General features: G+C 47.7%; 2 protein-coding genes across 5 annotated transcripts in view; one reads left to right on the top strand and one right to left on the bottom strand.

The window, feature by feature from the left end:
* The window catches only part of UBE3B (ubiquitin protein ligase E3B), a 49525-nt gene extending 48246 nt beyond the window's left edge, over positions 1–1279 (bottom strand). For 2 of the 3 annotated variants that reach the window (XR_001137720.1, XM_012650199.1), the window contains exon 1: positions 752–1279. The gene's annotated coding sequence lies outside the window, so the exon portion shown is untranslated. The remainder of the gene's footprint in view (positions 1–751) is intronic. The other variant, XM_012650200.1, reaches the window with a different exon arrangement.
* Positions 1280–1466: 187 nt separating this feature from the next.
* Positions 1467–13626, top strand: part of KCTD10 (potassium channel tetramerization domain containing 10) — a 29604-nt gene continuing 17444 nt past the window's right edge. For both annotated transcript variants that reach the window (XM_012650198.1, XM_012650197.1), the window contains exons 1-2: positions 1467–1578; positions 8982–9195. In XM_012650198.1, coding sequence (XP_012505652.1) covers positions 1576–1578; positions 8982–9195 — 217 coding nt within the window. In that variant the 5' untranslated portion in view covers positions 1467–1575. The remainder of the gene's footprint in view (positions 1579–8981; positions 9196–13626) is intronic.

Raw genomic sequence — 13626 nt, 5'->3', positions numbered from 1 at the left:
GGACAGGATTCAGTCTCCTCTTCACCCCTATGTTCCCATGAGACTTGCTCAAAATCAGTCTTTCCTGGATGAGGCCAACTTCATAGAGAATTACAAAAGCACACAACAGTCCAGAGAGTATTGTCCAAAGGTAAAGCGACATAAATACCAACTGCTGACTAAGCCCAAGACGATTCCATTCTTAAAGTGGGAAGAGGTGGGCCGTTTAATGACCACAACTGTTTAAGGGCAGAGCATGTGTTAGATACTGTACAGACACTTAACTGTGTCTTTTTAAGAGCTCTATCAAGTCTCAAAGGTCTACGTTTTATTTAAAGAATAGACAACAGGACTTAGAAAGACTGTAACAATAGCTATCATTTATTGGAAGCTACATACAGCCTATCTAGCTGGGTGCTATTATCAATCCCACCTTCACATGGGGAAAATGAAATGTAGAGACAGGACTTGTTGGAGGTGGCTAGCCTCCTGAATTTGAACCCACGTCGAACTCCAAAGCAATTATTTATTGGTAATTAAAAGAGACAAGATCCAGGGCTCCCCCATCCACAGAACCGCAAAGCAAAGAGGAGCCGAGAATGCAAGGCTGACCGTGGGGCTAAGCTGGAGTCAAATTACGACCAAATTTTTCTTTATTCCGGGCTGTCAGGCAGGGTACTTAAACGTATTATGCAAAACCCTCTGTGAAACCAGCTAATTACTCCATTTTACAGAGGAGGAAACTTAGGCTCAGAGAGGTGAGGGAACTCACCCAAGGTCACACAGCAAGCGAACAGGATTAGAACTCCAGTTTGGGTGACTTCCGAGGCCCGGCGTCTGTCCTCGGCATCAACAACCACAATAACAAATCCTTTGCGCCCAGCATTAGTCCGTTTGTAAAGGCCTATCGCCCCAAGGCTGAGAAGAAGTGGAAAGGGCCACGGAGAGACCCCTGGGGCACGAAAACCAGCCCCCAGCACCTGCCCCTCCGACCTGGCCAGGGGGGACTCGGCCCCAGAGCCACCTCCCTCCAAGTCCCCGGCCCCGCCACCCGGAGAACAGACGACCCTGCTCCCACTCGCTACCGCAGGCCGTAGACCTTTATCCGCTCGAGGCCCCAGTACTCGGAGTCGGGGCCGTAGCTGCAGCCGTCTCAGCCCAAAACCCCCGAGCAGACCCGGGGCAGCGGCTGAAGCTAGACCGCCATCTTGCCCCGGGGTGTTCACTTTCAGAACTCCGCTTGTAAGCAAGCATCTAGTTCTGGGAAACGACAGTTCCGCAGAGTTTTTTCGCCCGGGAAAGAAAATTTCCCTGCACCATTCTCTCCCTCTGGCAGCTAAAAAAGCGGAGAAAAATAAATGCCTGATCCAGCCGAGAGCAGCCGGAAACCATACTAGCCTGGGAGAACTGAAGGAAAGCAGCCGATATCTACAGGCACAGCGGATGCTTTAAAGAGGGGCCCTCTGAGGGGCGGAAGTGGGGTGCGGCAGCGGAAGTTCCCGCCCCGGCTCCGCCTCCGCCCCCGGCTCGCGTGAGCTGGGTGTTTCCTGACTCTCACAGTCCGGGTTTGGAGACTCCGGCGTCCTCCGACTTTTCATGGTAAGGAGGGCGGTGCCCACCGGCGGGGGGCTCTGGGCGGCCGAGGGAGCTGGGCAGCAGCAGAGTATAAGAGGAAGGGACCGAAAAGAGGGGGTACGTTGAGGGGCAGTCGCGATAGTGAAGAGGCAATTGGGGGATTGAATGGGGGCGAGGCCAGGGGTGGGGGAAGGGCTTTGGGTGGAGAACAGGGGTGAGTGGGGGGTTCCTGACAGTTAGGAATCCGGGAAAGGGCATTTGGGCTTGGGGAGTAAATTTGAGTGTGGGTGAGCGGGACGTCCCTGAGTCTTGGGTGCTCGTTGGAGACAGGAGTCGGTGATTATGAGGAGAACAAAGAAATATCATTGAAAATAGCCATTTGGGCTGGAAAATGAGGATTTGGAGGATTGCGAAGGAGAATGGGTAGGTTGTGAGAAGGTGAAGTGGGATTCCTTGGGGCGGAGCGTTTGGGGTTTTGAAAGTTGTGGTTGGGGTGGCTGGGGTCGCTGTGTTTCGTGGAAGTGGGGAAGGGGCTCCCAGGTGCGTCTGAACACACGCGCGAACGGAAGAAAGAAATGGAGCTAGCAGGCGGATTTGCGTTCCGTGCTTAGAATTCCGGGGAGGGATGCCAGCGGCCTGAGGTCAGGTAGCTTAGTGCCTAGGTACATATCTGGTCACTTCCGCTAAGGCCGGAGGTGGCCAAGTCTAAGGAGCGGAGGATGTCTCACATGCTGTCTCTTAGCTGTGGGAAGATTTGTGTGCTTGGGAGCCTCAAGGGTCTGTTAGTTGAATGGCTCTTTGTACCTGGGTGGGAATGACCAAAGATCATCCCGGATCTTCTTTCTCCTTATTTGCTTGTTTGTCACTTCCCCGGAAAGTTCAGTCTTTAGGGAAGGTCAGTCCCAACAATACTGAAGAAAAATGAGTCAACCTGTAGCTGACTGGTCTGCTCCATTTTGTGCAAAATAAGGACCACCTGAAGGGTAGAAGGTGCTATAAACCAGTGGTTCTCAAACCGTGGTCCCACAGGATTAGCGTCACCTGGGGACTTAATAAAAATAGTCAAGCTGGGAGCAGTGCACCTTAGTCCCAGCTACTGGAGAGGCTGAGGCCAGAGGATGACTTGAGCCCAGGAGTTCCAGGCCAGCCTGGGCAACATAGTGAAACAGGCCCCATCTCTTTAGGGAAAAAAAATTTAAAAAGGTCATATATTTAAGCTGTACCGTAGACTACTGTATCATACAGTCAGGGGGTGGGACCATCCATCTGTAGGGGTTTCGAGTAATGATTTCTTGATTTGGTCTATGTAATGAAAGGAATATGAGAGTTGGACTCAGGGCCCTTATAGTTGTGATTCTTAGGTTTCTCCCCTAAAAAGTGGGAATGATGATAAACATCTTCCTACTAGACTGTTGAGAGAAATAGGCCAATAGTTTGTGAGCTGAACACAAGAAGAGAATGTCATTTGTTGGAATACTGGGAATTAGCAGTAGCTGTTTTATAAGCAAATTTTGGGTGCAAAATAATGCTATAATTATATGGCTGATATGATTTAGTTTGGTTGAAATGAAACAGACTTTTTTGAGTTGTAGAAATGCTCTCAGTTTGGGGAAAAACACTAGCCTCAATGCAGTGTTTTTTAAACTTCTCTGCTATAAGAATCCCCTGAGCTGATGTTTTTGCTGGTAATTCTTAGATCAAGCTGGTTAAACAAACACCTTAGGTGAGTGGCATTGAGCCCTGAATCACCTGAAGAGCTTTTTGAGTACTAGTGACTTATCAGCCACCCTTTTTGATTAATTGGTCTGGGGTATAGCCCAGACAGGCACCAGTGTTTTTTCTTAAGCACACCCCCGTGATTCTAGCACGGAAGGGAAACTACACAAAGGAACAAGGTGCAGGTTCCCTGAGGGTTATTTTGAAGATTATGGCTTTAACACTCCATTTTACAAGTTAGGAAACCGAGACTTGGGTTAAATTGCTTGAACATCTTGCAGGAAGTGGTGGAACTGGATTGTAGTCCTGGTTTGCCAGACTCTCAATCTAGTTTTCTTTACACACACACACACACACACACACACACACAAATGAGACAGTTTTATAAAGAAGTGTATGGAAAATATAGGCTCAGAGATTTGGTGCCCTTTTTTCTACTGTACTTGCCTGGGTCTCCTTTCAAGTCGAAGATTTTCCCCCTTCAGCTGATTTTTATTTTTTTCAAACATGCATACAGTTGCTTCCTGCCTGTGGCTCTGAAGCTGTGAAGTGGGGGCTTACTTTTGTTTATAGTGCTTTGGTTTGTTTTTAGGTATGGGTCAGTCAGGAATTCACTGGGCCAAGACCATGGAGTTAATTAAGCCTAATTAAGGGGTATAATACTTTGAGAAGAGTGGGTTGTAATTTTGGCTAGCGTTAGAATCACCTGGGGGAGTTTTAAAACTTCTCCTGCCTCAGCTACACCCCAGACCAATTATATCAGAATTTTCACAGGTAAGAGCCAAGCATCAGTACTTTTAACCTTCCCAGGTGACAAGAGTGTGCTATCAAGTATCGAGCCAGTATCTATCCATTTATGTAATTTTTAGAGACAGGGTCTTGCTTTATTGCCCAGGCTGGAGTGCAGTGGCACAATCATAGCTCACTGCAGCCTTAAATTTCTGGGCTCAAGTGATCCTCCTGTATCAGCCTCCTGAGTAGCTGGGACTACAGGCATGCACAGTCATGCCCAGCTAATTTTTCTTACTGTTTTTCTATGTAGAGACGGGGGTCTTAGTATTTTGTCCATGCTGGTCTCATACTCTTGTCCTCAAGCTATTCTCCCGCCTCTCAAAGTGCTGGGATTACAGGCCTGAGCTACCATGCCTGGCCTCAAGCCATTATTTATTTAGTAAAATCAGCAACAGTATATTCAGGGGAGATGGGAAGGAGGGACGCCTAGACTTACACATCTAACTGGAATAAACTTCCGGTTGAATAAAATCTGTAACCAATATCTGAAGTATGAATTACCTCTGTTTCGTGTAACCAGTTTTGCACACTCCTGCCCCACCTCCCCAACTTCATTCATAATGAGATCAAACCTTTGAAACAAATCAAAAAGCAGGATCTCAGTAGAGACAGCTGGGAGAGGTTTATTGTCATCTGCTTTGTGCCCTCAGCGCACTGTAACTTAGGCTCAGGGATGTGAACACAGCCAAAACTTTTTCTCCAAGGACCTCTGCTAGTATTGGGTTGACTGACGTTTGCAGGAGGTGGGCTCCGGGAAAGATTGAGACCTTTTGTTGCCCAATCTGCAGTCTCATGCTAGATCAGGATGGTGGTTTCTGCCTTTGTCTCTTAGTAATTCAGTGTGTCATTAGAGCTGGAAATAGTTTCCAAAGAGGAGAAGATAATTTGAGACTTTGAGAGCATTCTCAAATCGTCATAATTTGAATGTTTCCTCTGAGCCAGGGGCTGGTGCTGAGTACTACACGGGAGGCAAGGCTGTGTCCCGTTTGGTGGATGGGACTAGATTCAGATATCTTGCCCAGCACTCTCAGCTACTAAGTGGCAGGGCTGGGGACTTAAACATAGATCTGATTCCCACACCCTTAACCACACATTACCTCCTGTCTTTTTTCAAGGCTTTTTGTACTTTTTAAAGAAGAGAGGTGAGGCTGTCCTTCCTTTCTCAACTTAATACGTCAAAGCTCTAAATATACCACCCATGATGGGCTCCGGGCCAGCCAGGACTTGCCCACGTCATTCGTTGCTCCCTTACTGACTCACCTCCTGGCTTTCAGAAGCGACTGACCCTCTCTAGGGCGTGGTATTTGAATCCACAAAATAGAAATTGCCTTCCAGCATTGTTTGGATTTTTAAAAGTCATATGGTCGTAGAAATTCAGTGATAAAGGGTCAGGGAGGGCCTTCTGGAGCCATGAAATGGTTTCTGTCTCGATTGGAGGGGGGCTGCCCAGGTGCATGGATTAAGCAAAACTCATCAACTTGTACACTTAAAATGTACTTATTATGTGCAGGTGATCCTTAAAAAGTATTAGAAAGCCATAAAAAGTACAGTTGTGCCGCATAGTGATGTTTCATTCAATGACAGACCACATATACCGTGGTGGTCCCGTAAGATTATAATAACAGTAACTAAAATTCCTATCACCTAGTTGCGGCAGCATAGTGTAGCAACACGTTACCCATGTGTTTGTGATGATGGTGGTGTAAGCAAACCTGCGCTGCCTGTCGTATAAAAGTACGGCACATACAATATGTGCAACATATAATATTTGATAATGAAAATAAAGGACTGCTACTGGTTTGTGTATTTCTATACTATATTTTTATCATTATTTTAGAGTGTGCTCCTTGCACTTATTTTTTAAAAAGTTAACTTTTTTAAACAGCCTCAGGCAGGCCTTTCAGGAGGTATTCCAGAAGAAGGCATTGTTACCGTAGGAAATGACAGGTCCATGCATGTTATTGCCCCCGAAGACCTTCCAGTGGGACAAGACATGGGAGTGGAAGACAGTGATATTGATGATCCTGACGCTGTACAGGCTGAGGCTAGCGTGTGTGTCTCTTAGTTTTTAACAAAAAAAATTTAAAAATAGGAAAAAGCTTATAGAATAAGGATATAAAGGAAGAAAATATTTTTGAACAGCTGTAAAAAATGTGTTTTAAGCTAAACGTTATTACAATAGAGTCAAAACATTGAAAATTAAAGTTTATAAAGTAAAGCGTTACAGTAAGCTAAGCTTAATTTATTGAAGAAATAACTTTTTTTTCATAAATTTAGTGTAGCCTGAGTGTACAGTGTGTTAAAGGCTGCAGTAGTATACAGTAATCTTCTAGGGTTTTATATTCACTCACCACTCCATGATTCACCCAGAGCAACGTCCAGTCTTGTAAGTGCCATTCATGGTACACGCCCTATACAGGTGTGACATTTTTATCTTTTATGCAGTAATTATACTGTACCTTTTCTATGTTTAGATACGTCTGGATACACATACTTGCCATTGTCTTACAATTGCCGACAGTATTCAGTACAGTAACATGCTGTGCAGGTTCGTAGCCTGGGAGCAATGGGCCACACCATATAGCCTAGGCGCATAGTGGGACATACCATCCAGGTTTGTGTAAGTTGGCTCCATGATGTTCCCACAATGAACAAACTGCCTAACGGCACATTTCTCTGAATGTATCCCTGTTAAGCTACACATGACTGTGCATGAGGGTATACTTTATGTACTTTTTTGTCTGTTTCATGGTAGGTGCCTTACAAAATGCTAGACCATTTCCCATGAACATATTTATTGGGTAAATTTAGGTGTAAAAAAGGGTGCTTAAAGTATTTCCATTTGGGGATAATTTCCTTAACAAATACCCCCCCCAAAAAAAAACACGACTCAAAGTCTTTCCCTCCCCCACCCCCTTCCAGATCTTCAAAGTTTTTGGAAATGCTTTGTTTCTATAAGCCTCTTCTTTCATCCCTTGAAGAAAGGGTTTTTCTGGGGGAAATGGTGGGTGATAACTGCGGGGGCGGGGGGTGGTTGGGGGGACTGATTTCAAAGGAAAGCCAGAAGGGTGGGGGAAACCGCTTCCTCTTGGCCTCTTTTCCTTTGTGTCAGGCCACAGCGACCTCAGGTGAGCTAAGCCTGAGCTTTTGAAAACTTCCCTGTGGTGTTTTTACTTGCTGAAGCAGGAACAGTTTCTTGAGAAAACACTTCTTTCCAGGAGACTCCCGCGGGGCCCTGACCCAAGTCCCCCAGCAGGCCACGTCCAGGCCGCTCACTCGGTGGGAGGTGGAGGCAGGGGGCTTGGCCAGAAGAGTTGGATAACCTGGAATTGAACATTGCCCTGACTTTCGCTAAGTCACTGCCTCTGGTATTGTGGGCTGCCACCCTTTTGTCCCTGTCCCATTTAAAATGTGTTTTATAGATTGTAATTGTAATATAGTCATCGTGGAAAATCTGGAGAAGATAGGCACGAAAAATTTAAAAATAATCCTCCTTCAGTTTCAGGGACTCGTTCAATAAGTTACGTGTAGTCAGTGCCCTCTAGCCAGAACCACGACAAGCATACCTGTAGTCAGGCAGAGCTGGGTTTATTTCCTTGTCCTATTGAGGGAAAACGGTGGGAAGTCTCAGAAAGGATTTGGGCTTGTGTTGGGTGATTTGGAGGAGCGTTCAGAGAAGTGGGGCTTTGCTGTGTTGATGCTGCCTGGAAACAGGGCTAATTCTGTGGCTGGGTGTCTGCGATTCCTGTCTTGAAGGCAGAAAGAATGGAATGAGGCTAAAGCTCCAGTTGGTGAAGAAACCGCAGTAACTCATGTTAGCCAGGGCAGGGGAATGCTGGGTCATTTTTGTGTTTTGGATAATGTTTGTGTTTTTGTCTGTGTTCAGATGTGATTATTTTTGTCTTGTTGCAACATGGCCACAGAGTGGCCTTGTCTGATGGGGGTGTGCTGTGACATTTTTCGTGTTCAGTGAGAACACTGCGGCCTAGCTGTGGGGGCCAGGCCAGCTCCTGGCTGTTGGGCTCCTGGCTGTTCTCGCTTAGTTCTTAGTGCCATGACCCACATTCAGCAAAGACTCCACCCACTCTTGGACATCTTCTCCAGCTCTACGGTTTTACCTATTCATTCAAGAAATGTTTTCTCTGGGCACATATGTGCCAGACGCCTGTCTCCTTTCCCAGTCCTGCTTAAATCAGACACTACGTCTATCTCTTTGGCTTGGGACATATGCCAGGTGGTGCTGTTGCGCAGACTGTCACAGGATCTTGCTATTTGGGGCACTAGTATAAGAAGTATAATTTGGCAGTAACTTGCAAGGATTTCTGTCTATTGTTTAGTCCCCAAAAACACTTCCCCCCATAGGAAGTTTTAGCAGTGTAGGCTGGGATCCCACTCAACTTATAAAAGCTTATTTCGTCTTTGATTCAACCACTTACCTGTTCAGTTGTACATGGCAGTAAGGAAGCATAGAGAGACCTGGGCAGTGCTGTGGACTGTTTTCAGATGCAGCCAAGGTGTTTGTTAATATAGGTATTGGGCGCAGAGGAAGTCCTTGTGACACAGAAGTTAGTGGCAAACTTGGCCTTACAGGATCAGCGGGCGAGATCAGTGTATGAGGCTTTCTGGGTGGGGTTTGGGACAATCTGGGATACATGCCCTTCTCGGGGAGCAGCCAGTACCCCAGCTTCCACTATTTGTTTTCCTGCTGGCCCAGTTGGCCTCTGATTTTAAGAGAAGTCAAAAATCCAGATTTTTTTTGTGAGCTTTCCTGAGTCGTCAACATTGGAAGCAAACTTTAAGTTTTAAATGCAATATGTACTCGGACCAAGCAAAACACATCTGGAGGCCAGAATCAGCCCACAGGCTGAAAGAGGTCAACCAGGCTTGGTGTCGTGACCCTGTGTCTTCTCCACTGGCAGGAAGAGATGTCAGGAGAAAGTGTGGTGAGCTCAGCGGTGCCAGCGGCTGCTACCCGCACCACCTCCTTCAAGGGCACGAGCCCCAGCTCCAAATACGTGAAGCTGAATGTGGGCGGAGCCCTCTACTACACCACCATGCAGACGCTTACCAAGCAGGACACCATGCTGAAGGCCATGTTCAGTGGGCGCATGGAAGTGCTCACCGACAGCGAAGGTAAGCCCACCCCGCCAGTGCCTGCCTCTGGTCGTGCATTCGAGATGCTGCACCAGGCGCTGGGGACATGCTTGTGGTTGGAGGCTTCAGTCTAGTCTGGAAGACTGACAGTAAATGGGCAGGTGTACACACGGGTACAGACTTGCAGTTGTGCTCAGTGCTACCATGGTGTGCAGGGAGCCAGGATCTAGTCTGGGGGATGTGGTCAGGGAAGGCTTATCTGAGGAGGTGACATTTAAGCCAACACCTGAAGTTGAGTAGGAGGCAGCTGGACAGGGATTCGTGCCGTCTTGACTTCAGTGTTGATTTGCTGTGTGACTTTGAGAAAGTCACTTCCCCACTCCAGGCCTCAGCTTCCTTACCTATAACATGGAGGCTGGACTAGCTACCCTAGCTGGTCCCTTCCAGTTATCTCTGCAGTGATTCTGTGCCTTCAGAGTGAAGCTCAAGCCTGGGCATAAGCCTTTTCTCTGGACCCTCGTCATCTTAGGATGGGGTCTTGGCAAAGGCTCCAGGAGCTGAATTTGCGTCCCAGCTCCCCATTTAGTGTCTGGTGATCCTAACCTGGTGGCTTCACCTTTTGATGTCTCATTTTCTTCATCTGGTAAAAAGGGCACAATGACACCCACCTTGTGGGACTGTTGACACATAGTATTTGATACACGTATATTCAGTGCATATTTTTTTTTCTTGTGAAAAGTCATATTAGTAAAATGCAAAGAATTGGTTAAAGTGGTCTTGCCATAACTAGTTCCTACCTGCCTGGAACAATGAAAGAGCAACTGGCAAGGGGGTACATCTTTACTTGGCTGGGCTTACAGACAGGTCACTTGAGGTTTTAAAATATCCCCATCCTACGTTCCTTGGCCTGAGGCTGCTTAAGACTAGGCTGGAGCACAGCCCTGGTTGACCCTACTGGACCCGTTTCTGAGACTGGCCTTCTGTGCTAACGCCCCATCTTTCTAGGGACATTGATGTGGGAGGGTGAGTGAGTTTTGGCACAAGCAGGTGGGATTGGGGACCTAAGCCTGGTGTGCCACAGGCCATCCTCTGATTCTAAGAGGGCTGAGGCTTAGGCTGCCCCCTGGGTAGGGCGTCTCCTGCTGTGTCCTGGGAGGGCCACACTGCAGCGCTCAGGTTCTGCCTTCCTGGGCTTCCCATGAGCTCAGGTTTCTGGTCAAGCAGCAATGACGTGAAGTTGGAGCCCCAGAGCTGCCATCTGTGTCTCACCAGAAAACACTTGGCTTTTTATGAGTGGGAGGGTCCCCTTTGCTGTGCCACACCCCACATTGCCCGGGAGTGTTTGTGGAAATCAAGACAATAGCACCCCAGCTGCACGAGGAAACTGGCATTATCTGAGAACCCAGGATTGTTGTGGTTTTTCTTCCGTCCTACCCAGTCTTGGGGGGTGGGGTGCTCAGGGAAAGCAGCTGAGTTGTTTGAAAGCTAAGTGGAAGCCTCTTCTGGAAAGCCCTTGCCTTGGTGGCCTAATGCCGAATCACAAGAGACAGAATCCTCAAGCTCCCTCACTCCCAGCTGGACAAAGTGTGTGAGTGGTACCGACGGGACTGCTCACATTCTAAATGCCTCCTAAGAGATTAAGAAATGTCCTTTGCCCAGCGCTGCCTGAAAAGCCCAGCTTCTCTGGGGACACCGTGTCATCTCTGACACTCCAAACTTCAGCTTGTTTCACATCACTAGAGCCCCAGCCCCTTCGTATCATTAGGAAGAGTTCACAGCATGGCATTTTATGGGTGTTATTTAATCCTCACCGTAACCCTTTGAGGGGTGGCTACTGTTGTTACCATGCCAAGGGAGGAATCCACACCTGACAGAGTTGAAATGCTTTTTTAAAAACTGTGAGGCTAGAAAGGTAAAGCCCCTGAACCCAGGACTATTGGCTTTTACCATCTGTCCGGGGCTTGATGCGGGCCCAGCTCCCAGGCCAGATCGTTGGCTCAACCACCAACTTCACCAAAGCTTTTTCAGGGGCCCAGTGAAGGGCCTGGGCTGTTAGGCTGGGTATCTGGTCTTCCAGCCATCATCTGTGCCAGGCAGGGCCGTCCTGTTAGCCCTTGGAGAGAACGCTACACAGCCTGACCCACTGCTTACATGTTGCCGCAAGTACACCCTCTGGTCTGTCAGTCGGGGTAGACTTCCTGCATCTTACAGCTTCGCCCTGGCCTTTGGGCTGGGAGCCTGACAGCTGCAGTGAAGTTTGCTACAAACAGGCAGAAACGCAAGTGCAGCTCAGCCGGGTAAGTGAAACCAGCAGTAGCACTTGCTGATTAAAGAACAGCGGCTTTGAAAGTACTCAACAGTGTATGTATTGTGTTGCTAGAAATCTCTGAAGGATGCCCAAGAACGTGGTTGCTTCAGGAGAGGGGACCCAGGGTCAAGGGTGAGTGGAATAGTCTCCCTTTCCTTCCTTGCCTTCTGCCTGCTCGTGTTTTGTACCGTGTGCGTGTCATTGCTAAACAGAGAAGAACTTGGGTGTTGGAGTCAGCCAGATCTCAGTTTGAGACCTGGCTGTGCCACGTGGTAACAGTCAGCGTTTATGGAGCTATTTCTATATGTCAGGCATTGTGCTAATTTTGGCTTGTTTGCCATTTACTGGTAACGTGACGTTGGGCAAGTGACTTTTTCTCTGAGTCTCTTTCCTCATTTCCCAATTGTGAATGATACTGCTTTGCCGAGTTGTTACTGGAATTAAATGAGGACATTAGAAAGCCCATTAGTGCCTGATACATTGAGAGAACTCAATAAATGGAAACTGTGAATTATGGCTTTAGTCCTGTCCGGGGTGCAGTGTCAGAAGAGGCATGTCAGAGAGGGGCTGCCCGCCTTGGTCATCGGGTGAGGGTGGGGCGGTTCCACGCTACCCGCCCCGCAGGGTGGTGAGAAGATGAGGACACCGCGGCAGTGAGCAGGCCTTTCCCAGATCCTTTCCCAGCAAGGTTCAGTTGTTACAGTGCTAGAATTTTTACCTGAGCTTTTCTTACATCGCCATTGGTCCATGAAGTTAGGAAACACCTTTTGTACTAAGAGTTCCATTTAGCATTCACCTGTAGTTGTCTGTTTCATCCCTGTTGCTTGGTACAGTGTTCACTCCCCACCCCCACCTCGTGGTTTCTCGTCTCTTGCTAATGGTTTTGGAACGAGGGAGTGTATACTCCAGGTTGAAGAGAGAGAGTCATTCATCTTATCAGCATGTTCTCTGGAAAACAGAAGCCAGTGTAATTTGTGGGAAAACTGCAGTACCTGGGAGTTTCCCTGAGATCTCTGGCTCTTCTGCCTTAAACGATAATGCTGTCTTGTAAAACTCTGAAGTACCCTGAGAGCTTTTAAGTTGTGAATGATATCACAGACTCCCCTGTGCCACCAGTCAGACCAGGCACAAAGCATGACCTGCACTGATGGGCCTCTCTCCCTTCCAGAGGTAACCGTTAGCCTGACTTTGGGGTCACTAGGTGACTCTCAACCTTGGCTACACAGTGAGTCACCTGAGGAGTTCAGTACTGGTGCCTGGGTCCTAGTACAGAGAGCCAGGTGTAATTGGGCCAGGTGTGGCTGGGACACCTGGACTTGAAAGAACTCTCCAGGTGACTCTGTCCCTGAGCCAGGGTTGAGAACCACAGGTATTGATCTTTCCAGGTGTTACTTTTACCACAGCTATTTATGTCCTCAAACAATGTACTGTTGGTGTGTTTTTATTTAAATGGTGCCGTATTGTTTGGGTCCGTTTTGCTTTTGCTTGCTCTGCATTGTGCTTGCGAGATCAAGCCATGAGTAAATAGCTCTAGATGAAACACGTCCGGGGGTGGAGTGTTGCATTCTAGAAATACATGGCAGTTGAGGGAGCCCGATTCTGTGGGTGCTTTTGTGGATTGTTTCCAGTGTTCACTCTCAGGAATGTTGCGGTCCTTGAACGCTCTCCCTGTGCGCATGTGCGTTTCTCCAGGGAATCGCCTCCTGCCCTCACCATGTCATGGCACACGTAGACAGTCATATTTTTACTCTGGTAAATGAGGAGGCTCTGGACTCCCCAGGCCCCACCCAGCTGTCTTGGGGGCTACAGCATTAAGCTCTTACCCACTGTTGGGAGCACTGCCCTGGAATTTATGCCCAGGAGGGGAGTTGAACATAGCACCTTTTGCTTCGTTAAATATTGCCAGAGTCCTCCCTCGAGTGGTTGTGACAATTTACACTCCCTGCAGCAGCCTGGATTTTTGCCAACACTCAGCACTGTCTAAACTTTTAATTATTGCCACTCTGGTGGTTATGCTATGACACACTGGTGTCTTGTTCAGCATTCCCTAATTTCTAGTGTGTTGAGCATGTTTTTATTGGTCATTTGGTTTTCATCTTTTAACTACTTGGTTGCATCTTACACATTCTCCTTTTTCTTTTCTTACTGCTTTGTAGAAGTAC

This window comes from Propithecus coquereli, unplaced genomic scaffold (genome assembly GCF_000956105.1).
Source record: "Propithecus coquereli isolate 6110/MARCELLA unplaced genomic scaffold, Pcoq_1.0 Scaffold314, whole genome shotgun sequence".
Classification (NCBI taxonomy): Eukaryota; Metazoa; Chordata; class Mammalia; order Primates; family Indriidae; genus Propithecus; species Propithecus coquereli.
This window is presented reverse-complemented; position numbering and strand designations above follow the sequence as displayed.